Source organism: Hyla sarda, chromosome 4 (genome assembly GCF_029499605.1).
Source record: "Hyla sarda isolate aHylSar1 chromosome 4, aHylSar1.hap1, whole genome shotgun sequence".
NCBI classification, from domain to species: domain Eukaryota; kingdom Metazoa; phylum Chordata; class Amphibia; order Anura; family Hylidae; genus Hyla; species Hyla sarda.
The window spans coordinates 100261799-100273337 of NC_079192.1; the positions used below are offsets into that span (position 1 = coordinate 100261799).

Genomic DNA, 11539 nt, shown 5'->3' on the forward strand with positions numbered 1-11539 from the left:
GTTTCCAGACCTTCTGCCGTTGCCCCTGACTACGATCCTTGCTGCCTGCCCCGACCTTCTGCTACGTCCGACCTTGCTTTTGCCTACTCCCTTGTACCGCGCCTATCTTCAGCAGCCAGAGAGGTGAGCCGTTGCTAGTGGATACGACCTGGTCACTACCGCCGCAGCAAGACCATCCCGCTTTGCGGCGGGCTCTGGTGAAAACCAGTAGTGGCTTAGAACCGGTCCACTAGCACGGTCCACGCCAATCCCTCTCTGGCACAGAGGATCCACTACCTGCCAGCCGGCATCGTGACAGTAGATCCGGCCATGGATCCCGCTGAAGTTCCTCTGCCAGTTGTCGCTGACCTCACCACGGTGGTCGCCCAGCAGTCACAACAGATAGCGCAACAAGGCCAACAGCTGTCTCAACTGACCGTTATGCTACAACAGTTACTACCACAGCTTCAGCAGTCATCTCCTCCGCCAGCTCCTGCACCTCCTCCGCAGCGAGTGGCCGCTCCTGGGATACGCTTATCCTTGCCGGATAAATTTGATGGGGACTCTAAGTTTTGCCGTGGCTTTCTTTCCCAATGTTCCCTGCATCTGGAGATGATGTCGGACCTGTTTCCCACTGAAAGGTCTAAGGTGGCTTTCGTAGTCAGCCTTCTGTCCGGAAAAGCCCTGTCATGGGCCACACCGCTCTGGGACCGCAATGACCCCGTCACTGCCTCTGTACACTCCTTCTTCTCGGAAATCCGAAGTGTCTTTGAGGAACCTGCCCGAGCCTCTTCTGCTGAGACTGCCCTGTTGAACCTGGTCCAGGGTAATTCTTCCGTTGGCGAGTATGCCGTACAATTCCGTACTCTTGCTTCAGAATTGTCCTGGAATAATGAGGCCCTCTGCGCGACCTTCAAAAAAGGCCTATCCAGCAACATTAAAGATGTTCTGGCCGCACGAGAAATTCCTGCTAATCTACATGAACTTATTCACCTAGCCACTCGCATTGACATGCGTTTTTCCGAAAGGCGTCAGGAACTCCGCCAAGATATGGACTCTGTTCGCACGAGGCGTTTCTTCTCCTCGGCTCCTCTCTCCTCTGGTCCCCTGCAATCTGTTCCTGTGCCTCCCGCCGTGGAGGCTATGCAGGTCGACCGGTCTCGCCTGACACCTCAAGAGAGGACACGACGCCGTATGGAGAACCTCTGCCTGTACTGTGCTAGTACCGAACACTTCCTGAGAGATTGTCCTATCCGTCCTCCCCGCCTGGAAAGACGTAAGCTGACTCCGCACAAAGGTGAGACAGTCCTTGATGTCTACTCTGCTTCTCCACGTCTTACTGTGCCTGTGCGGATGTCTGCCTCTGCCTTCTCCTTCTCTACAGTGGCCTTCTTGGACTCTGGATCTGCAGGAAATTTTATTTTGGCCTCTCTCGTCAACAGGTTCAACATCCCGGTGACCAGTCTCGCCAGACCCCTCTACATCAATTGTGTAAATAATGAAAGATTGGACTGTACCATACGTTTCCGCACGGAGCCCCTTCTTATGAGCATCGGATCTCATCATGAGAGGATTGAACTTTTGGTCCTCCCCAATTGCACCTCGGAAATTCTCCTTGGACTTCCCTGGCTTCAACTTCATTCCCCTACCCTGGATTGGTCCACTGGGGAGATCAAGAGTTGGGGGTCCTCTTGTTCCAAGAACTGTCTAAAACCGGTTCCCAGTAACCCTTGCCGTAACTCTGTGGTTCCTCCAGTAACCGGTCTCCCTAAGGCCTATATGGACTTCGCGGATGTTTTCTGCAAAAAACAAGCTGAGACTCTACCTCCTCACAGGCCTTATGATTGCCCTATCGACCTCCTCCCGGGCACTACTCCACCCCGGGGCAGAATTTATCCTCTCTCTGCCCCAGAGACTCTTGCCATGTCCGAATACGTCCAGGAGAATCTAAAAAAGGGCTTTATCCGTAAATCCTCCTCTCCTGCCGGAGCCGGATTTTTCTTTGTGTCCAAAAAAGATGGCTCCCTACGTCCTTGCATTGACTACCGCGGTCTTAATAAAATCACGGTTAAGAACCGCTACCCCTTACCCCTCATCTCTGAACTCTTTGATCGCCTCCAAGGTGCCCACATCTTCACTAAATTGGACTTAAGAGGCGCCTATAACCTCATCCGCATCAGAGAAGGGGACGAGTGGAAAACGGCATTTAACACCAGAGATGGACACTTTGAGTATCTGGTCATGCCCTTTGGACTGTGCAACGCCCCTGCCGTCTTCCAAGACTTTGTCAATGAAATTTTTCGTGATCTGTTATACTCCTGTGTTGTTGTATATCTGGACGATATCCTAATTTTTTCTGCCAATCTAGAAGAACACCGCCAGCATGTCCGTATGGTTCTTCAGAGACTTCGTGACAACCAACTCTATGCCAAAATTGAGAAATGTCTGTTTGAATGCCAATCTCTTCCTTTTCTAGGATATTTGGTCTCTGGCCAGGGACTACAGATGGATCCAGACAAACTCTCTGCCGTCTTAGATTGGCCACGCCCCTCCGGACTCCGTGCTATCCAACGCTTTTTGGGGTTCGCCAATTATTACAGGCAATTTATTCCACATTTTTCTACCATTGTGGCTCCTATCGTGGCTTTAACCAAAAAAAATGCTGATCCCAAGTCCTGGCCTCCTCAAGCAGAAGACGCCTTTAAACGACTCAAGTCTGCCTTTTCTTCGGCTCCCGTCCTCTCCAGACCTGACCCTTCCAAACCCTTCCTATTGGAGGTTGATGCCTCCTCAGTGGGAGCTGGTGCTGTTCTTCTACAAAAAAATTCTTCCGGGCATGCTGTCACTTGTGGTTTTTTCTCTAGGACCTTCTCTCCAGCGGAGAGGAACTACTCCATCGGGGATCGAGAGCTTCTAGCCATTAAATTAGCACTTGAGGAATGGAGGCATCTGCTGGAGGGATCAAGTTCTCCTGTTATTATCTACACCGACCACAAGAACCTCTCCTACCTCCAGTCTGCCCAACGGCTGAATCCTCGCCAGGCCCGGTGGTCTCTGTTCTTTGCCCGATTTAATTTTGAGATTCACTTTCGTCCTGCCGATAAGAACATTAGGGCCGATGCTCTCTCTCGTTCCTCGGATGCCTCAGAAGTTGAACTCTCTCCGCAACACATCATTCCACCTGACTGCCTGATCTCCACTTCTCCTGCCTCCATCAGGCAGACTCCTCCAGGAAAGACCTTTGTTTCTCCTCGCCAACGCCTCGGAATCCTCAAATGGGGTCACTCCTCCCATCTCGCAGGTCATGCGGGTATCAAGAAATCTGTGCAACTCATCTCCCGCTTCTATTGGTGGCCGACTCTGGAGACGGATGTTGTGGACTTTGTGCGAGCCTGCACTATCTGTGCCCGGGATAAGACTCCTCGCCAGAAGCCCGCTGGTTTTCTTCATCCTCTGCCTGTCCCCGAACAGCCTTGGTCTCTGATTGGTATGGATTTCATTACTGATTTACCCCCTTCCCGTGGCAACACTGTTATTTGGGTGGTCGTTGATCGATTCTCCAAAATGGCACATTTCATCCCTCTTCCTGGTCTTCCTTCTGCGCCTCAGTTGGCTAAACAATTTTTTGTACACATTTTTCGTCTTCACGGGTTGCCTACGCAGATTGTCTCGGATAGAGGCGTCCAATTCGTGTCTAAATTCTGGAGGGCTCTCTGTAAACAACTCAAGATTAAATTAAATTTTTCTTCTGCATATCATCCCCAGTCCAATGGACAAGTAGAAAGGATTAACCAGATCTTGGGTGATTATTTGCGACATTTTGTTTCCTCCCGCCAGGATGACTGGGCAGATCTCCTCCCATGGGCCGAATTCTCGTATAACTTCAGGGTCTCTGAGTCTTCCTCCAAATCCCCATTTTTCGTGGTGTACGGCCGTCACCCTCTTCCCCCCCTCCCTACTCCCTTGCCCTCTGGTCTGCCCGCTGTGGATGAAATTTCTCGTGACCTTTCCATCATATGGAGAGAGACCCAAAATTCTCTCTTACAGGCTTCATCACGCATGAAGAAGTTCGCGGATAAGAAAAGAAGAGCTCCCCCCGTTTTTTCCCCTGGAGACAAGGTATGGCTCTCCGCTAAATATGTCCGCTTCCGTGTCCCTAGCTACAAGTTGGGACCACGCTATCTTGGTCCTTTCAAAATTTTGTGTCAAATTAATCCTGTCTCTTATAAACTTCTTCTTCCTCCCTCTCTTCGTATCCCTAATGCCTTTCACGTCTCTCTTCTCAAACCACTCATCCTCAACCGTTTTTCTCCCAAATCTGTTCCTCCCACTCCTGTTTCCGGCTCCTCGGACATCTTCTCGGTCAAAGAAATTTTAGCTGCCAAAAAGGTCAGAGGGAAAAATTTTTTTTTAGTGGACTGGGAGGGTTGTGGTCCTGAAGAGAGATCCTGGGAACCTGAGGACAACATCCTAGACAAAAGTCTGCTCCTCAGGTTCTCAGGCTCTAAGAAGAGGGGGAGACCCAAGGGGGGGGGTACTGTTACGCCGAGCGCTCCGGGTCCCCGCTCCTCCCCGGAGCGCTCGCTTCACTCTCCCCGCGGCAGCGCTCCGGTCACGTCCTCTGACCCGGGGCGCTGCGATTCCGCTGCCAGCCGGGATGCGATTCGCGATGCGGGTAGCGCCCGCTCGCGATGCGCACCCCGGCTCCCCTACCTGACTCGCTCTCCGTCTGTTCTGTCCCGGCGCGCGCGGCCCCGCTCCCTAGGGCGCGCGCGCGCCGGGTCTCTGCGATTTAAAGGGCCACTGCGCCGCTGATTGGCGCAGTGGTTCCAATTAGTGTGTTCACCTGTGCACTTCCCTATATCACCTCACTTCCCCTGCACTCCCTTGCCGGATCTTGTTGCCTTAGTGCCAGTGAAAGCGTTCCTTGTGTGTTCCTTGCCTGTGTTTCCAGACCTTCTGCCGTTGCCCCTGACTACGATCCTTGCTGCCTGCCCCGACCTTCTGCTACGTCCGACCTTGCTTTTGCCTACTCCCTTGTACCGCGCCTATCTTCAGCAGCCAGAGAGGTGAGCCGTTGCTAGTGGATACGACCTGGTCACTACCGCCGCAGCAAGACCATCCCGCTTTGCGGCGGGCTCTGGTGAAAACCAGTAGTGGCTTAGAACCGGTCCACTAGCACGGTCCACGCCAATCCCTCTCTGGCACAGAGGATCCACTACCTGCCAGCCGGCATCGTGACACCTACCTTTGCTCATTCTGGCCAAAAAGCTCAATTTTAACCTCATCGGTCCACATAACTTGTTTCCAAAATGCATCAGGCTTGTCTATATGTTCATTTGCCAAGTTCAAATGCTGATTTTTTCTTCTGATGACTCTTCCATGAAGACCATATTTGTACAAGTATCTCTTTATAGGGGAATAGTGTACCACAACTCCAGTGTCTGCCAAATCTTTATGGAGGGATTGTGCAGTCAAGCATGGGTTTTGAATTGCTTTTCTCACAATCCTGCGAGCTGTTCTGTCTGATATTTTTCTTGGTCTTCCAGATCTTGCTTTAACTTCCACTGTTCCTGATGACTGCCATTTCTTAATTACATTCCTAACAGGATACTGACATCTGAAAACATTTTGCTATCTTCTTATAGCCTTCTCCAGCTTTGTGAGCGTCAATTATTTTCAGTTTCAGATTTCTAGACAACTGCATAGAAGAACCCATGGTGCTGATTGTTGGGGCAAGGTCAGATGAGTCTGGGCATTTAAAACCTTTGAGATTGACATAACCTGGTCTTCCCAGATGATGATTGAGAATAATCCATGACACTGGCAGGTCTCCGCTTTGCAAAGGGGGCAGTGCATGCTAAAAATTCTGCAGGCTGCCCAAACTTTTGCAGACGCCATCTTTTTGTTTTCTGTTATTTTGAAAGTGTAAATGATGGAAATAAAATCTAACTTTTGTTGGCATATTATAAGAATGTCTAATCTGTAATTTGATGCCTTTTAGAGATTTTTCCATCTTTCCTTGGCTTCTTTATGAACATTAATACAAATTTTTTACCTGTGATGCCCAAACTTTTGATCCCCACTGTATGTCCACCCCTGTGCAATCCCTAATATTGTCCTCAAATGCGCATGGCGCTCTCTCACTTCGGAGTCCTGTCGTACTTCAAGGAAACAGTTTAGGGCCACATATGGGGTATTTCCGTACTCAGGAGCAATTGCGTTACATATTTTGGGGGTCTTTTTCTACTTTTACCCCTTATGAAAAGGAAAAGTTGGGGTCTATCCCAGCCTGTTAGTGTAACAAAATAAAAAAAAATTACACTAACATGCTGGTGTTGCCCCATACTTTTTATTTTCACAAGAGGTAAAAGGAAAAAAAGACCCCCAAAATTTGTAATGCAATTTCTCCTGAGTACGGAAATACCCCATATGTGGACGTAAAATGTTCTGCGGACGCACAACAAGGCTCAGGAGTGAGAGCGCACTATGTACATTTGAGGCCTAAATTGGTGATTTGCACAGGGGTAGCTGATTTTACAGCGGTTCTGACACAAATGCAAAAAAATAAATACCCACGTGTGAACCCCATTTTGGAAACTAAACCCCCCACACAATGTAACAAGGGATATAGTGAGCATTAACACCCCACAGGTGTTTGATGAATTTTCGTTATAGTTGGATGGGAAAATGAAAAAAAAAAATGTTTTAACTAAAATGCTGCTGTTAACCTAAATTTTTCATTTTCACAAGGAAAAATAGGAAAAAAAGCCCCCCAAAATTTTTAACCCCATTTCTTCTGAGTTAGAACATACCCCATATGTGGATGTAAAGTGCTCTGCGGGTGCACTACAATGTTCAGAAGAGAAGGAGCGCCATTGGGCTTTTGAAGAGAAAATTTGTCCGGAATTGAAGGCTACGTGTGTTTACTAAGCCCCCATAGTGCCAGAGCAATCGACCCCCCCCCCCACATGTGACCCCATTTTGGAAACTACACATCTCATGTAATGTAATAAGGGGTACAATGAGCATTTACGCCCACAGGTGTCTGACAGATTTATGGAACAGTGGTCCGTGAAAAAGAAAAATGTAATTTTTCAGTTGCTCAGCCCACTGTTCCAAAGACCTGTCAAACGCCAGTGGGGTGTAAATGCTCACTGCACCCCTTATTAAATTCTGTGAGGGGTGTAGTTTCCAAAATGGTGTCACATGTGGGGGGTCCACTGTTAGGGGCTTCCTAAATGTGACATGCCCCCCAAAAACCATTTCAGAAAAACTCACTCTCCAAAATCCCACTGTCGCTCCTTCCTTTCTGAGCACTCTAGTGCACCCACAGAGCACTTGACATACACATATGAGGTATTTCCTTACTTGAGAGAAATTGGGTTACAAATTTTAGGAAGATTTCTCTCCTTTTACCCCTTGTAAACATTAAAAAACTGGGTCTACAAGAACATGCGAGTGTAAAAAATTAAGATTTTCTCCTTCACCTTGCTGCTATTCCTATGAAACACCTAAAGGGTTAACACACTTACTCAATGTCATTTTGAATACTTTGAGGGGTGCAGTTTTTATAATGGGGTCATTTGGGGGGTATTTCTAAAAGTAAGGCCCTTCAAATTCACTTCAAAACATAACTGGTCCCTGAAAAATTCTGATTTTGAAATTTTTTGGGAAAATTGCTGCTGAACTTTTAGGCCCTCTGATGTCTTCCAAAAGTAAAAACATGTGAACTTTATGATGCAACCATAAAGTAGACATATTTTATATGTGAATAAAAATATAATTTATTTGGGATGTCCATTTTCCTTATAAGCAGGGAATTTCAAAGTAAAAAAAATGTCAAATTTTCTAATTTTTCATAAAATTTTGGAATTTTTCACCAAGACATTATGTAAGTATCAACGAAAATATACCACTAACATGAAGTAGAATATGTCACGAAAAAACGTTCTCGGAGTCAGAATGAAAAGTAAAAGCATCCCAGAATTATTAATGCTTAAAGTGACAGTGGTCAGATGTGCAAAAAAGGGCTGCGTCCTTAAGGTGAAAAGTGGCTGGGTCCTTAAGGGGTTAAATAGATTAATTTATTAGAATTTACGCAGACATTATAATATGATATCCTTGTTACAATCCATTATAATAGTTACACTATTTGAATTCTATCCGAGCTTCTCTGGATTGCTTGTGTGAAAGTGCAGTGTCTCAGCAATGGAGATGGAAACTTTTAATCAGCTGAAAAACATTGCAGAATTCAGAGTACAATCTGGAGAAGCTACAACAGCTTGACACACAGCTGCTGGTACAGTAACCCCTTCTGTGCAGCCAGCAATCTAAGAAAACAGGACACCATGACTACCAGCTCTACTGATCTATGATGAATGCTTCTATCTTCTCTTATCGGGCATGCTGGGAGTTGTAGTTTTGCAACATCTGGAGCTCCGCAGGTTGAAGACCACTGATCTAGCCTATTTCTCCATATCTGAATAATAATAGTAATATTAATGAGGCGACCTCACTGTGGTTTGTACTTTTCCTTCTCGTCACTACGTAAGTAGGATATCTGGCAGCGCGGAGAAGGATCACAGGCAGCTCCTTGTAATGCTTGGGCTCAGCATCTTTATTTAAGTACATAACCAGGGTTCTGCGGTGCGCAGAAGAGGACACCTACTTAACTGTTTCATGCCTGCAGTGGGGAGGAAGTCATGTATCACGTATGACAAGCAGCTCAATCTCAGTGCCTAAAACTAGGAGAACAATTGCGGTATGCTGCTTGTTTACTGGAGTTCTCGTTTGTAATGCTGTGTTCCCCCACATTGTTTTTTTTTAGACTAACACACTGCTGGCGAAGAAGTGGCAACTGAAGTTTACTTTTACTACTGGACTCTTAGCAATAGCAGAAGGTCATGAACAGCATCACTTCATCCCTGTGGAAGGAAAGGGTTAACAAGCCCATCCTGCTGGATATTCAAGTGAGCAGTGATTCAATAAACAGGTGACAATGAAGGATGGGTTAATAAGAGATGCTGGTGTGTAACTTACATCTTCCATGGTGAGCCTGTCCCCAGGATACGCTGCCCAGCCCTAGGACTTCTCTACAGGAAGGGAAGCCAGATGTCGTCCTCCATGCACCCCCTTCACCGCACTCCCCACCCACCCAGGCTGGACCTTAGGCCCTGACAGGCTGAGCAAGAGGAACCTTCTCAGCCCCAGCTCTCAGCTCTCCTCCCTTCGCTCTGCTCGATTCCTCTTTCTCTGATGCTAACAAAACCTCTGCTTAAAAAACTTGGGTTTCCGGTGGTTGAAATGAAGTTGAGTCAGTGAACTGAAAGTACAGAGCAGTGTAGCAACATAACAGTGATCTGATCTGTTACTGACTGTCTTGGCTAAAAGGAACATTGCATAGGCTTAAAAAAGATGTTATATTCTGTAGGTGCAGTCGAAACCTAAAGGCGCAATTATAGAAAATGCTTAATTCACTTTTTCCTTCTGGGAAACATTGCAGTATTTTGGTTTATATTATATGTATTTGTAAACAGAAACGGGAATAGATTGGAAACACAGAAGTGATACAAATCTTACCATTACCATTTTCTCTGTCTGTAGGTTCAACTTCTAGTTTTGATTTTTGACAAATACTGATCCACTAAGGAGCACAATGCTGCACTGTAAAAGTGGCCCTAAGGAGACATTAACAACTGCACTTTAAGCTACTAACATCTGAAAGGGGTCTTTAAAGTGAACCTGTCATCACCATCATGCTGCCTGAACCTGAGCCATTGGGAGTGGTCCCTTGTGGCTTCTCCCTATCCCACCATCCTTGACTGATAGAATAGTCACTATGGGGGACATTTGTCAATGTTTGCTTATGTATCCCTTTTTTTTAGTTATTTTTTTCTTACTATTTTTTTTGCTTATGTGCGACTTATTTATCAACTGCTTTCAGCCTGTTGTTAAATTTCTTTCACATAAGCACTTTTTCTTTTTTTTGCTTTGGTAGTAGCTTTTTCTGCTCCATGTCTGAGCTGGAGTAAATTTTGTAGCTTTTTTCATGCGATGCGACTGTTTTGCGACTGTCGCACTTTATAAATCACTGACCACTGCAAGTCAAAAATCACTTTTTGCTTTGGTAAGCAAGATTTTTATTTTTTGCTTAGGACATTGAACAAGCAAAAAGTCGCAGAAAAAAGAGTGCAGGCGCACGTGCGACAATTTTGCGACAATTTTAAGCAAAAAAAACCTACTAAATGCTTTGATAAATGTCCCCCTATATCCAAATGGGCAGAGATCTGTAAATCAAGCCCATTGGGGCAGGGAGATGCTACCAATAACCACTCTGATGACTTCTGGTTCAGACAGCATGAAAGTGATGTCAGGTTCCCATTAAAAACTTAGGGGGAGATTTATATAAATCTGTCAAGAGAAAAAGTTGCAAAGTTGGCCATAGCAACCAATCAGCTTGCTTCTTTCATTTTTAAACAGACCTCAGAAAAATAAAAGAAGCAATCTGATGGGCAACTGGGCAATTTTTCCTCTGCACAGTTTTTCATAAATCTCCCCCTTAATGCTTATTTTCACCTTTGAATACCTTTATACCAACAATCTACCTAAAAAGTTGAGAATCTTTTCAAAGGATTATTACCCTAACCAATTACTCCCCAACACCAATTCCAGAATTTGAGGGCCTGCTGCATGTTTCATCCATTGTAGAGAAGACGGGTAGCATATTCCTATAGACAGAGACACCTGTCCATGCGCCTCATAACGGCCTGGGCCTCTCTGTATGTAATGTATGGGGTTGGTGTACATTTCACAACTTCCTAAGCACATACATCATAAACGTAAGCAATGTGAAGAAATAGTTGGAAGGCTGATTCAGATGCAGATTGTTCAAGATTAGAAATTCCTACTTTTGTACAGCCACAGTATGTACTTTTGTAAGCCAGGAGTCAAGCACAGGAGATAGGTTTGTGAGACTGTCACACACAACATTCGGTACAATCTGTATAATGTGGATAATCCTGACCAATATCCATAACCATTGGCAAATGTAAAAATATAAAATAGGCAATGATAATGCTATAATTAGGGATGAGCGAATCGAATCTGACAAATCCGAATTCGTCACAAATTTCAGGAAAAATTTGATTAGTAACGAATGCGAATACTGCCGTGATTCGATTGCGCAAATCGCTTAATTTAACTTCATTTAGTGCTGTCCAGGCTCCAGGGCATCTAAAATGGCGGATCCACATGTGAGGACATGGGGCAAGGAATCCTGGGAAGGTGGAAACAAAGGTCGGCAGGATAACCCTGAATCACATGCAACATACAGCCTATTAGCAGCCAGCCACCCCTGTGATGTCACAGCCCTATATAATCAGCAGCCATCTTGTGGCCAATCACAGCAGTGTTCTATTACAGAAAGAGAGGGACAGACAGCCATGTGTGTTGCACAGAAAAGCATTTTTACAGCAGCAATTCACCTCCCAGTCACATCAGCATTCTCTTGCAGAGAGAGAGGGACAGAGAGCAATGTGTGTTACACAGAAAAGCTTTT

General features: G+C 45.9%; 1 protein-coding gene across 1 annotated transcript in view; it reads right to left on the reverse strand.

Moving 5' to 3' along the window:
- The window catches only part of PLEKHO2 (pleckstrin homology domain containing O2), a 102370-nt gene extending 92567 nt beyond the window's left edge, over positions 1-9803 (reverse strand). Inside the window, exon 1 of the mRNA XM_056571763.1 lies at positions 9022-9803. Within this exon, the coding sequence (XP_056427738.1) occupies positions 9022-9030 (9 nt within the window). The 5' untranslated portion in view covers positions 9031-9803. The remainder of the gene's footprint in view (positions 1-9021) is intronic.
- Between the last annotated feature and the right edge of the window lie 1736 nt (positions 9804-11539).